Source organism: Aulonocara stuartgranti (assembly GCF_965226115.1).
Source record: "Aulonocara stuartgranti genome assembly, chromosome: 4".
Taxonomy (NCBI): Eukaryota; Metazoa; Chordata; class Actinopteri; order Cichliformes; family Cichlidae; genus Aulonocara; species Aulonocara stuartgranti.
This window is the reverse complement of record NC_138942.1, coordinates 10,633,429-10,647,730: the sequence shown is the minus strand read 5'-3', so window position 1 is coordinate 10,647,730 and position 14,302 is coordinate 10,633,429. Positions and strand designations below refer to the sequence as shown.

General features: G+C 39.6%; 1 protein-coding gene and 1 long non-coding RNA gene across 2 annotated transcripts in view; one reads left to right on the top strand and one right to left on the bottom strand.

The window, feature by feature from the left end:
• The first annotated feature begins 41 nt into the window (after positions 1-41).
• The window catches only part of LOC309704649, a 70,338-nt gene continuing 56,077 nt past the window's right edge, over positions 42-14,302 (top strand). Inside the window, exon 1 of the long non-coding RNA XR_014276324.1 lies at positions 42-883. This is a non-coding gene — a long non-coding RNA (uncharacterized lncRNA). The remainder of the gene's footprint in view (positions 884-14,302) is intronic.
• gper1 (G protein-coupled estrogen receptor 1) lies at positions 6,669-7,985 on the bottom strand (the record flags this gene model as incomplete). Its single annotated transcript, XM_082529970.1, has 1 exon — positions 6,669-7,985. The coding sequence occupies exon 1, from the start codon at positions 7,731-7,733 to the stop codon at positions 6,669-6,671; it is 1,065 nt and encodes a 354-aa protein (XP_082386096.1). The 5' UTR covers positions 7,734-7,985.

The window sequence follows — 14,302 nt, the reverse complement described above, 5'->3', positions numbered from 1 at the left end:
TTTTATTAGGAAAATGAGAAATAGGTGCACAGTAGGGCTGCTCGATTATGGCAAAAATGATAATCACGATTATTTTCACTGAAATTGAGATCTCGATTATTTGACGATATTTATTTAACCCTTTAAGACCTACCATAGAACCAAGTCCGCCAGAGCTTATATTATTTTTTTACATGTTGTAGTGCCATTTGTGGGAGCATTTCAAGTTGCTATACAACTGTTATAGCCCATATTTTAATAATATGTATGCATTATGTCCATAGTAACTACATAAATTGCAAAAAAGTTGCAATAAACTACAAAAAAATTGAAAATCGGTTTTGTTTTTTTACATATATTTCTACTTGGAGAAATTTAAGAGGTTTATCCCTCAAAACTTTAAATACAAAAAAGTTGCAAAAAATAGTTTACAACAACAGGAAATTTATTTTGAGTGTCTTCATAGTTTTATTTTGGAGATACACCAATTTTTATATACACTGCAGGAAAAACGAAAAAACAATCCTATGATGCAAATTTGCAAAGAAAACAGAAGGTGCATCAAAATAAACGATTTCCAGCAGTGCAATTCGAGTTCTAAGCATCCCAGAAACTATTCAGAAAAGTCAAACATGACCAGTATAGGCTTTTAAGGCCTACAAGTAAAAAACTACATTTCCGCGAAAATGACGTCACTTCCGGTTTCGGGGAGGAAATGGCCGACATGTGATAGTTCGTGCTGACGTCTGATTCACTGTGGGAAGTGTTACAAACAGCTGATCGGATCGGCAAAGCGTGTTTCTGGAATATTATGTTTTTGTTCCTGCAAGCGCTTTCTATGCAGTTTTTGCAAAGCTTTATGTGGAAGGAAACCGTGACCGAGGACAAGCTGATGGCATCAGATGTAAGTACAACTCCTCCGGTTTCATATGCAAAAAAAATTATTGCGCTAGCTTACACGGTTCAGGTTCTACAGGGATTTAAAAATAGTTACACAAAACGGAGTGTGCTGCTCTGACCGGCTTCAATGACTTTAAAAAATAATATAAAATAGTGTGCAACACCACTGAAGTTTTTTTTTTTTTTGGGTCATTCTTACTATTCGGTGCCATTTGAGTCCTAATGACGACATAATATGGTATATTTAGTGTAAAACTTGTCTAATGCTTATTTCTAAACCATTTTCTTGTATGTTTAACCCCCCTCTACCATAGAACACATTGATATATACACAGGATAAATACATTAAAAGTAAATTACTTTTATTTTAGCACAAGTCACTAAAGTACTATGTCCCCAGTCATGCTTGCTCGACTTCAGTTACAAATATAACTTAAAAAAAAAAAAAAAATCTAGATTTTTCATCATTTCTGGATTGGCTTATTTCTAATGTTCCTCATCAAATGTTCTTTTTTATTATTAATGCATGTTTAATACTTAAAATCTTTAAAAAATGTTGTGTCCCTGAATCAACTGTCACCCCTGTTACTCTGATAAGAATTCCATAGAACACATCACCTGATTATTCTTTTAGTCACATGACACTCCCGGATGTAACATATTTTGGAGGGAAAACTTTCAAGAAGAAGACGAGTAAGTACCACTCTTTAATCAACCCTTTTTTCAATGTTTTAGCAAGATTTTGTAATGTGGCAAAGCATAACACGTCCAACCTGTTACGCTTATTAATAGTGGAAACAATTTTTTTTTTGTAATTTTTATAATATGGCTAATAAACATGTTAAAAATGGTTCTTAGTGGTCACCATGTACTAGCTTGTTGTTCATCATACTAGTAGTAATGGCTAAGTTTAGCATAAAATCTCCCCCCTGTTACCGTCACCCCTGTTATTGCTATGCACTGTAACATGAAATTTCCTTGCAGATTTTAAAAAGGGACATTGTAGCTTTTAGAAAATGTAAATATTACTATAACTGTGTATTCAAAACAGTTATTAATAGAAAATTGAATGTCCTGTAACAGGGTGGACATTTGGCACGTCATGGGTAAAGACTTTGATTTTAAAAAATATTATAATATAATATCCTTAGCTGGACCAATACATTTTTCTTATAGGTTGAAAATCCCTCTTTTAGATGAAATGTTAAAATAATTCAAAATTTTGTATTTTTTGATGAAGAGTGATCACACTGAAATGGCACCGAATAGTAGGAATGACTCTTTTAACCTCTCTTTTCAACCAACAGCAGTCACTCTCTCCTCTCCAAATAACTTCTGCTTAGCTTTCCGAGCTTCCCTCGGGTCCTCTTAATCAGCGGTCTCCAACCTTTTTTGCGCCACGGACCGGTTTATGCCCGACAATATTTTCACGGACTGGCCTTTAAGGTGTCGCGGATAAATGAGGGAGGGGCTAATAATCGGCTCAGTCATTTTTAATGATCGTTGAAAGCCCAGATCGTAATCGTGATTAAAATTCGATTAATTGAGCAGCCCTAGTGCACAGCTTTATTGAAATGTGCAAACACGCATGGAAATACTGTACATAAAGCTAAAATGGAGTTAATAGAAATATTTTGAGCTTAAAAGTCAGTGTCTGGTATGACCACCTTTATTCTTCAACATAGCTGGAACTTTCTTAGACAAGCTTTCTTGTAGTTTCTTTAAGCAGTCTTCAGAAATAGGTCTCCAGGCTTCTTGAAGGACATTGTTATTATGCGTTACAATATAACGTACCTTGAGGAGACTGCTTTTGTGGTATATAAATAAAATTCAATTGAGTTGAATTGAATGTAATGCTCTTCTTTAGATGTTGGCTGCCCTTTATTCTCTTTTCTGTCAAGATGATCCCACACTGCTTCAGTGTTGTAGTCTGCACTCTGGAGGCCAATCCATGACTGATATTGTTCAATCGTTCCATGCTTTTACTGGATTATCAGTATGTTTGGGATCATTGTCATCCTTGAAAAATAAAGCCATTGCAAGTCAGATATTTTCTAGATGGCATTGCATGGTTGATCAAACTCTGACTGTACCTTTCTGTGTTCATATTTCCATCACTTTTGGCACAATGTCAAACACCAATGGCTAGAATTCAGCCTCAAACCATGACAGAGCCTCCACTGTGCTTTACAGATGGCTGTCAACACCTCTTTCTCAATCTTCTCCATACATGCTGATGAAAAAAACAAACATTTTGAATTTGGAATTATCATTCCATGAGACCTGTTGCCACTATTTTTCAGTTCAGTTCTTGTGTAATACCTGGCATACCTCAGCCTTTTCTATCTGTTTCTCTTCCTTGATAATGGCTTCTTGACAGCCACCCTTACTTGTCTGAGGCTTTGGCAAACAACAGATGGATCAACTGAAGGGTCAGATGCATCTCTCAGGTCCTCTGTCAGGTGTCTGCTGAATTTCCTCTTAATTCTTAAGGACAATACTTTGAGAGACTGTTCAGACTGAAGACACATAATTGGTTCATCCCTTCAGTTAGCTAACTTTTGAATTAGCTGCTTTGAATGATTCACAAGTCTATGTTATGGTAAATGGCCTGTATTTGTATAGCACTTTACTAGTCCCTAAGGACCCCAAAGCGGTTTACACATCCAGTCATCCACCCATTCACACACATTCACACACTGGTGATGGCAAGCTACATTGTAGCCACAGCCACCCTGGGGCGCACTGACAGAGGCGAGGCTGCCGGACACTGGCGCCACCGAGCCCTCTGACAAACAAAAACATTGTTCTGAAAATGGTCCGGTAAAAGCACTGGATTCAAATGACGTGGGAAAGAAGAAGAACTGTTAAAACCCTCCAGAAAGAGCGAAGAACTGTTGCTGAAGACCACTTTAAACAATTACAATCGATTGTTTTTCCTTGGAAGCAAACTATGAAGAAATAAAGCAGATCTCCGTCTTAAGGAATGACCAAAAATTCAAACATTGGATAAGTCAATAGTATTTCATTTTGTGCTTTTATCAAATGGTTCTTGCTTATTGTGCAAGTCAGAATTATCAAGAGGAAGGACTGAATTTAGGCAGTGGAAAAGTCGCACCCTTTTCCCTTCTGTGACGTCAGCCACCACAACCCTTTAACCTTCCTCAGTAGTCTCAGCTGTTCACATAGTTCACTGAAAAGCTCTTCTCACAGTTGTGTGTGTTTATATGTGTACAGATGGGGGGTTTTGCCTCTCCTTCAGGGCTTAACAAAGAGGGTCTTGCCTCTGGAGTCTAGGTGTTGCTTGTTTATATCAATGAACTTGACAGTCCTCATTGCATTATTACTTGCCTGTCTTCCTGTTTCTGTGCCCTCACGGCACTGTTATAGCCGTGTGCCGTTTACAGAACATTATAAATCTTCAGATAATGTCTACGTTCATATAAATTTTCCAAATATACAATCTGTGCTTAATCTTTGTTAAGATTAACAGATTTATGGACAGGTGTGAAAAGCAGAGCTTGTTGAATGGGGAAAGTGCAAAACAAAAAACCAAAATTAGCGTAATGGAAACACTAGTCGAGAGAATTTTTAGCATCGTGCACTGCAAAAAGTTTAGCATTTTTTGCGGATGTCTAATAAACAATCACTGAAGCAATACTGAGAGTAGCTTTCCCAGGCTGAGGGCCCGTTACAGCTGGAATAACAGTTTGTGGTTTGGACTCCTGTTTTTCCCAGTTACGCCATTATCTTTGGTCGCCTAATGCACACACACACACACACACACACACACACACACACACACACACACACACACACACACACACACACACACACACACACGGCCTGCAGGCTGGCAATACACAGATTGTGTATAAAGATAACCTGGTTGTGATGGCAATTCCTGTATCCAGTATTCATAATGCATGATACTGTAAAATGTTTGCTTTTGTAAAAATGTAAATAACACTGTTAATATGCTTTGAACCATGTTATAATAAATGATAAAATATATGACTAGAAGCACTTGTGAAATTAAGAAGGAAGTGCAGTACTACACAAGAATTTACGACGTTGATTACAGATCAACAAACAAATTATGACAGGTTTCATGCAACGCCTCAGGGACCATACAGTTGAAAATTTGTACACTGCACCTGCTCATTTGAATTAAATTAACCTTTGTGGTCATTATCTTAATGTTTATAATGTTCTGTCAAAATCATTTTGTCAATTTACAGGCAGCTATATCGCAGTGATGGCCTCTGGGAACACAGTGAATCTGGAACAAACACATGTCTGACTGGCCAAATTGTGTTACTGTCATTAGTTGTTTGATTCTACCTAAAAAAGAGAAGTTTTTACCTTGTAAATAAAATATGTGGATGCAGTATGAGAAGATGAAATGTTGTCTGTCAAAGCCTCGTACTTAGAAATTAAGAATATATGTTAAAGAAAGCCTGAATGAAGCAGCAGCTTTATGTTGTTAGCATTGAATGATATGTTTACTCAGTCTCCTGCTCTTCTGGCAAAAACAACACCTGCCTCTTTGCTTTACCGTCATGCTAACAGGAACTGACAAGTGAGGTAATAACTGCAGCCATCTTTAAACTGAGCCCTGATCCCGATTCTGACATTGGATTCAATATAAATATGAGCACAAATGTTCTGCTTATCAATTAAGAAATAGAGATTGTGTGTTAACTTCTATTTCCTGAAAGATCTACAAAATAATCTCAATATTTAAAACTGGTTTATTGATGCTATCAATAACTTTGACTTTCAGTTCATGGAAAAGTGGGACATCTTCTTTATTTATAACAATAAAGTAAGTTTGTGAACATGTGTTTGCATGCTCCAGTGAATGTTTAAAGTGGACCTATTATGCTTTTCTTTGTTTTCTGTCATGTTAAACATGGCCAACATTTCAGGTTGCTAAATCCATGTAAAAGAAATGTAGATTTTCATCCACTTATAGCTCTTTATGAGGCTGGTTATACCAAATATGGCTGTCAGAGATAGATCTGCAAATCTTTTGCTTGCGAGGGGCAGCTAATAAAGAAGGAGCTACGTCTTTTTTTGCAGGGAGCTGAACTGAGGGGCTGAATGACCCCCAGTATGAGATAAATATGGATTATTTGGAGCTGTGAATCATGCAAAGTCACTCCAGTAGAGTAAAAACATAAAAATCTGGAGTTTTAAATAAGTTTAATAGGTCCACTTTCACTAAACATGGCAACATTTCAACAAAAGTAAAGAAAAAACTTAAAAGCAGAAATAAATAGGCACTGCATTGTCTTAGACAGGAAGAGAGCAAAGACGGTTGCTAATTTAGTTCCAAATGAGGCCACATGATGGTGTGGATGTGTAGGCGTCCTTATGCTATATATATATATATATATCACACAGGGTGATATATTTATTATATATATTATATTATTATTATTATTATTATTATTAATCTCACTTTGCCAGACTTTAAATAGCACATACCAACATCTTGCTTGTCATTCATTTTCTGATGCCACACAGAGAACTTAAGGAAAAGTAAATTTGGAGATTAGCATGAAATAGATTTTATATACTGTATTTGTGTGTTTGATATTTACTAAACACCTTGTTTTCCTTCTCATGGTGTAAATCCTTAATTTTTTTGTTCAGAAAGTGAGCAGATTAACTGAGACACTGGCACAGCTACTGTATGAGGCAAAGCTAAATAACAGTTGAAGAAAACTGATACGTAACTTTGATTTGACGCAAGTTTGTGTAACTTTAGTAACTGTCTCTCTTCACACCTCTGACACCTCACCCCTGACAGGGAGGTGTAAATCAAGACCATGGTGGCAAAAGCGGTTCACGGCCGACCAGCTGGCCTTCTGCTTAATGAAGAGACGCAGCTTGTCCCTGAAGGTCTCTCCTAGAAAGCTGTAGATAATGGGGTTGAGGCAGCTGTTGGAGAAAGCTGCCAGATTAACAATGTGGCCTGTGAGCGGGTAGTCGTGCCACAGGGTGGTAGCAGTCCTCTGCGATGGGTCAGCTGTGCCCTGCAGTAGCTGAATGCTGATGAAGACGTTCTCTGGCAGCCAGCAGATGAAGAATACCAGAACCACCACCACAATCATGCGCAGAGCCTTCTGCCGCCGTGGCCACAGTCCACGGTGCTTCTGGGCCCTCATGAGAATTCGCCCAATCAGAGAGTAGCATAGACCAATGATGGAGAAGGGCACCAAAAAGCCAATGGTTACCTCCAGCCACTGAATCTCAAAGACATTGGCGAAACAGAAGTGCACCTCACCTCTGTGCTGGGTCTGCACAATAGTGAAGGGGAGAAGCGTGGCCAGGATGGAGGCCATCCAAATGAGGCCACAGCTGAGCTTGGCGTGCTGCATAGTCCTCAGTGGGTTGCTGCTCATGGAGCTAGCCAAGGCGATGTACCTGTCAAAGCTCATCCACGTGAGAAAAAAGATGCTGCTGTACATATTGACCTGCAGGAAAAGTGACATGAAGGTGCAGAGGACGGCGTAGTCGTAATACTTTTCATTCAGATTAAAGACCTCAATGAGGGAATCTGCCACCAGGATGAGGTCAGCTACAGCCAGGTTAACAAAGTAAAGATCGGGGATGGTCATCTTCTCTCTGTGGTTCAGGTTCACCACCAGGATTAAGATGTTACCAATAAATCCAATAGGAAAAAGGAGGATGGTATACAGGCAGGAAAGGAAGAGACCAACGATGTATGACTGGTATTTGTCTGAGTTTTCGCTTAAGTCTGTAGCATTGTATGGATATGAAGTGTTCAGTTGTTCCGTACTGTTTACATATATCCAGACCCAAGAGATTGTCTGCCCTTCCATACTGTCTGTGGTCGGCCTGTCCTAAATCATAAGCCAAGTGTAAGTCACCTGTAGCTGCTACATCATTACACCACAGTAGTTCCCAGCTTCGCCTCTTCAAAGGGTGAATCATCTATGCTGTGACGGCATGCTGGCAGAAGTCAGGTGAGTGGAGAGAATCTTTTATGGCTTCTTTGACCCCATGCTTACATCAAGTTTCATCTACCAAAAGATTTTTGAAGCCGAACAGGAGCGCCTCCATGTCTTAAAATGGCCATTGGCCCTCAGCTTCTCCAATTCACATCACAACTGCAGTCCTGAGATTAAAGGGTGGCTTTTTTTTCTCCTCTTTTGAGTCATCTGATCTGAGTCCTGATTTGTCTCTTCAAGTCCACGTGTATCTCTATTCAGCAGGCTTTGACCCAAGATGTTATTGCTGTGACACCTGAGCTGTCTGAACAAAAACGCCCCTCCAAAAACAACAACATGAAAGACAATTAGGGGTAAAATCTTGGAAAAACAACACAAATCATTATAATCATGATACAAATGAGATATATCAGGTACATAACAGTTACTTAAAAATACTATCAAAGATAAAACATGAAAATTATACACCTTAAACAGAACAGTTAGGGGAATAAATGAATAGCAACAACCAAATGTGCACATTAACATTCAAGCTTTAGACTTAAACAGATGCATTGAAATCCTTCTTTAAAATCCTCAACCAATCCGAACACCCTCCCTGGTGAAACGCAGAGTGTATTCTGTATGGCAAACTTGACCTTTAACAAAAATTCTCAGCTCCCAGGGTTTTATTCCCATCAGAGTAAACCCCTCTGCAATATTAATGCACTCTTGGGAGGCAAATATCATAAATTAATGTGTAGACTATGAATCTCACAAAGCAATATGTGTACAGTATATTTTTATCTTTACTTTAAATGTCTCTGCTCTTTAAATGCATTGCACGTCATGATTGTGCTGCTAATTAGACTTTTCTATTAAACATTTAAAGGCAGTGCAAACCCTGAAATCTGATGGCAGCATTGATCAACAATTCACTTTATTCCTATATTTTTTCAACAATCAATTAATCAGGGTGGAGAATTTCAGTAAAAATCATCTGACATCTAAGAAATGTAATATATTACAGCTTTCTGAGTGATTACTCAAGTTGAAGACCATGATACATAACTTACGTAACTGCATTCACACAAGAGAAAGCCCCATTCACAGTGAAATTAACTGAGTACATAGCGTAACACCCACACGTGATGTGCTATTTTCTGTCTTTTTAAGACAAAACACATGAAATACATAAATCTCCAACCAGTACAAAGAATTTGGTGATAAAAAAAAATACACTTACATATAAATCTAGCATTTATTGCTCCTTCTTGCTTGCCTGGTGTAGAAGTCAGGGAGCCAGAGATTTGTATATCCCATGTCCAGGCTTCTCCTCTGCACCACCTGCTGTTTGGCCCAACCCTGCCTGGAAATGAGGGGAGGGCGGGAGGCAAGAGATGATCTGTCACGCATAGTTTGTCAACATGCTTCATTTCATTATCTTACTCTTTCTCCTCCGACTTAGTGATTCCAAGGATCTGACAAACATCTAAATCCTAAAATCACAGAATTGAACAGGATGCGTGCTAAACTTTAAATCAAAGAAAAGTTCTGGCAACAATTAGATGCAGCGTGGTATTTACCTGGACACAACCAGCTTGTGTTGTTATAGAAACCACATATTGTTTTAAGTATTTGTTCACCTGGGTAGCCTAGCATTTAGTCCTAGGGCCAGTGGAAAAATACCAGGCATTACCTTGCTTTTTCATTAGTATGCTTGTATAATAAGTAAAGAATTGATTTTTTATGTACAACAAAAAACAGTGACGGTTGCTTATTCAATGCCCATGGTCAATACGACAATTACACCCAGATAAATCTTTAAAACGCTGTGAGGTGTCACTTTCAATAAGTGGGAAACAAAACAGGCATTTTGCTACTGGCCAGGGTTTAACATCAGTATAATTTGTGCTCATTTCTATTACACCTGAGACTATGGAGAGCTGTTGGATGTAGTGTTGGCTGATTTGGCATCTTCCTGAACACTCAGATGGATTAGCCACAGATAACTACAATTATTCCAGACATACAATAACCATGTGCTAAAACAGAGCTATTTACTGAGAAGACATCAATGTGAAATTAAATTATGCTTGAAAATATAATAGATTAAACTATCCCAGTATAATTATTGATGCCCTAAGCCTACAGTGGGGCAAAAAAGTATTTAGTCAGCCACCGATTGTGCAAGTTCCCCCACTTAAAATGATGACAGAGGTCAGTAATTTGCACCAGAGGTACACTTCAACTGTGAGAGACAGAATGTGAAAAAAAAATCCATGAATTCACATGGTAGGATTTGTAAAGAATTTATTCGTAAATCAGGGTGTAAAATAAGTATTTGGTCACCTCAAACAAGGAAAATCTCTGGCTCTCACAGACCTGTAACGTCTTCTGTAAGAAGCTTTTCTGTCCCCCACTCATTACCTTTATGAATGTCACCTGTTTGAACTCATCATCTGTATAAAAGACACCTGTCCACAGCCTCAAACAGTCAGACTCCAAACTCCGCCATGGCCAAGACCAAAGAGCTTTCGAAGGACACCAGGAAAAGTATTGTAGACCTGCACCAGACTGGGAAGAGTGAATCTACAATAGGCAAGCAGCTTGGTGTGAAAAAAATCAACTGTGGGAGCAATCATCAGAAAATGGAAGACATACAAGACCACTGATAATCTCCCTCGATCTGGGGCTCCACGCAAGATCTCATCCCGTGGGGTCAAAATGATCATGAGAACGGTGAGCAAAGATCCCAGAACCACACGGGGGGACCTGGTGAATGACCTGCAGAGAGCTGGGACCAAAGTAACAAAGGTCACCATCAGTAACACACTACAACGGCAGGGAATCAAATCCCGCAGTGCCAGACGTGTTCCGCTGCTGAAGCCAGTGCATGTCCAGGCCCGTCTGAAGTTTGCCAGAGAGCACATGGATGATACAGCAGAGGATTGGGAGAATGTCATGTGGTCAGATGAAACCAAAGTAGAACTTTTTGGTATAAACTCAACTCGTCGTGTTTGGAGGACGAAGAATACTGAATTGCATCCCAAGAACACCATACCTACTGTGAAGCATGGGGGTGGAAACATCATGCTATGGGGCTGTTTTTCTGCCAAGGGGACAGGACGACTGATCCGTGTTAAGGACAGAATGAATGGGGCCATGTATCGTGAGATTTTGAGCCAAAACCTCCTTCCATCAGTGAGAACTTTGAAGATGAAACGAGGCTGGGTCTTCCAACATGACAATGATCCAAAACACACCGCCCGGGCAACAAAGGAGTGGCTCCGTAAGAAGCATTTGAAAGTCCTGGAGTGGCCTAGCCAGTCTCCAGACCTCAACCCCATAGGAAATCTGTGGCGGGAGTTGAAAGTCCGTGTTGCTCGGTGACAGCCCCAAAACATCACTGCTCTCAAGAAGATCTGCATGGAGGAATGGGCCAAAATACCAGCTACTGTGTGTGCAAACCTGGTAAAGACCTATAGTAAACGTTTGACCTCTGTTATTGCCAACAAAGGTTATGTTACAAAGTATTGAGTTGTATTTTTGTTATTGACCAAATACTTATTTTCCACCCTGATTTACGAATAAATTCTTTACAAATCCTACCATGTGGATTCATGGATTTTTTTTTCACATTCTGTCTCTCACAGTTGAAGTGTACCTCTGGTGCAAATTACTGACCTCTGTCATCATTTTAGGTGGGGGAACTTGCACAATCGGTGGCTGACTAAATACTTTTGCCCCACTGTAAAGCATTACGATCTTTACTGTGTTTTAATAATGTAAAAGACATAGCAGTATTATTGAAGGGACTTTTAAGGGACAACAGCAGCATGCAACAGCAATATGTCGCAGAGCTTCATGTCGTCAAGGAGCTGTGTTTTGGCAGTGAGGATATGGTACAGCAGAGCAACAGTAGCAGTCTGAGGGAGCAGACAGGGTCAATACAGCAGCTGGAAGCCCTGCTGGTGCAAACAACTTTGGGGTTTTGACAGGAGAGTGGACAACAGAGAGCTGTTTCTGTGGGTTACATAAAAGAGGATTTTAGCTGCGGTAGAAGGTCAGCACAGCAGCACACATGAAGAAAGACGAGAGCAGCAGGTCCGAGAGGTCATGCAGTCAGCCAGATTGGTGTGATTGTTTTTTCCCCAGCTACCTGAAATCTGAGTTATTCAGTCTGCGTGACTTCACACAGATAAGGGGAAAGCGGGGATGTAGTGGTCAAATGTGCAAGTCAACAAAACCAAATTCATGATGACTGCTGAAGCACACTTAGTTGTATTTGTTTTAGTAGAGAACAAATACCTCACATATGCCATTCCCCACCAAAGCACGATAAAAAGCTGAAAAAGAAAAGGTAGGGCACTGACCGATTGTTGGATTTCTCTGCAGTATAAAACACTTCTGAGAAACAAATCAGGCTAAAGGTTACATAAAGTCTGGGCCTCATCTGGATAAGGTTTTTTGTTTTTTGTTCCAGCAAGATCTTGCACGGCTGAAAAGATATTGAGCAAGACACTTTTTAAAACTTACTTAAAAATGCTGCAGGAAATCTCTGTTTTCCATATTTTGCTCTTTATTATACAGATAAAAAACAAATCATTATACCAGTTTTTGCCTTTTTCATGATCTGCATAACATAGAATTTCCATACTGTGCTTCAAATATATATTTCTGTCTTGAGGCGTTTCAACTGGACTTACAGTATATGCTCAATGTTGTCAGAAAGGTTGCAGTTCATGCTTATGTCCACTGGATGGCCCACTGGCATTAACAGTGATTGATGTTGGAGTGGGATGAGCAGTGGGTTACAGGAATCCGGTAAAAGTCTTCTGTGGTGTTTACGATGATTTATGAAAGTGTCTGAGTGTTTCAAAGTATTAAAGCAGGTCAGATGTTGATGTTTTTATTCTAAAAATACACAGCAGGTCAACTGATGAAACTGATGGATAAATGCACGATGAATCAAACATTTCTTTTGGTCTCATTTTTTAAAAATTGAGCCATAAAATTCTGTCATAACTACAAAACATACTATTGTTATAACTCCTCTTTAAGAACTAGGCTAAATATGGAAGCAATACTATCAGTACAACCAGTGTTAATGGGAAGTTTTGGGGTTTAACTGCTTGTGGTTGGGGGAGTGAAAGTGGGAGGTCTGGAGGAGGGAGGGTACAGCACCCTCATCTGCCTCCACTTACCGGTCTGATGTGCTGCTGGCTCTATTCAGCATCTCCCACAGCCACAACCACAAACTCTGAATGGAACATCCTGCCTGAGTCCAGCTCCTCTGCACTGCTTCCAGGCCTATGTTTGATATTTAGCTGATGCTGGGATTTTTATTGTTAGTCTATTTATTTTTTTTTTTTTTTCGTTTCTGGAGATGAGAAGCAAAAAGAACAGGTTTGGCAATGGAGGAAGGGTGGGTTGAAATCAAAGCATCTGCCCTGGTGCACATGTTTCCCCAGAGCTGAAGCGATGCGATGGGCTGAACATGAAGGTTCCTTCCTGAAGCTTTCTGGTCTGTTCTGAATTTATTATGGTGGGAGATTTCAAACGTGTCAAGGCCAGACCTTCCACCATGTGAAAGGAACCGTAGCCCTGTTATTCTGCCATTTATCAAGAACATGTTCACCATGTTCTTGATAAATTGCAATCTTTAGATTTGTTTTTTCTTTTGTACAACTGCTATCTTTTTGCTGTGCTCCTGCCTTTTCACTTCCTTTGCCCTATTTAATGTATTAATTCTTATTCTTTTACTATCATGTGGAGGGTTTTCCTTGCCTGCAGTCAGACACTTTCGCTCTCTCTTTCTTGTGGCTTGGTTGCTCTAGGAATTCAGGATTTGACGCCACTTCTTCCCCTTTTTCTGATCCCAGCGTGAGATACCTGCGTGAGAACTGTAACCTGTTTGGTCTTGCTCCTGCCTTTACATCATATAGCCCATTTTTCATCCACATTAAGAAAAAAACAGCGGTGGGTTAAGGTTTGTGTGTGAAATGTGGATGAGTGCCAGATAAAACATTTCAAACGGCAAGCCAAATTCTCCATCTTCATAGGTGGTCTCTGATACTGTGTGTAAGACCGAAGCCGACCCTCATACTTCTGGTCTGGCTGAACCTTTAAAGGAGAAAAACAACATTAAGACTAATGTAGCACATTACGAAATCTGTGCTATGTCAGCATTACTCCATTTCCAGACACATGCTGGTACACTTAAGAGCTTTTCCTGGTGCACTTAGCAAAATAAGGACGAAAGTGTGAAACTTGTAACCTGACACACTTCACACTTCACGCTTTGCTTTTATTCCAAGCAGATAATCCATACCAGGTAATGTGTATGTGTAACTTTACAGTATATGGCAAAAAAAGTCGTTTGACATTATTGGAAAAGATCTTCTATATGCTTTCCTTAATGCACCTGCAGGCCTGGGGGAGTTGGTATCAAGTGCAAC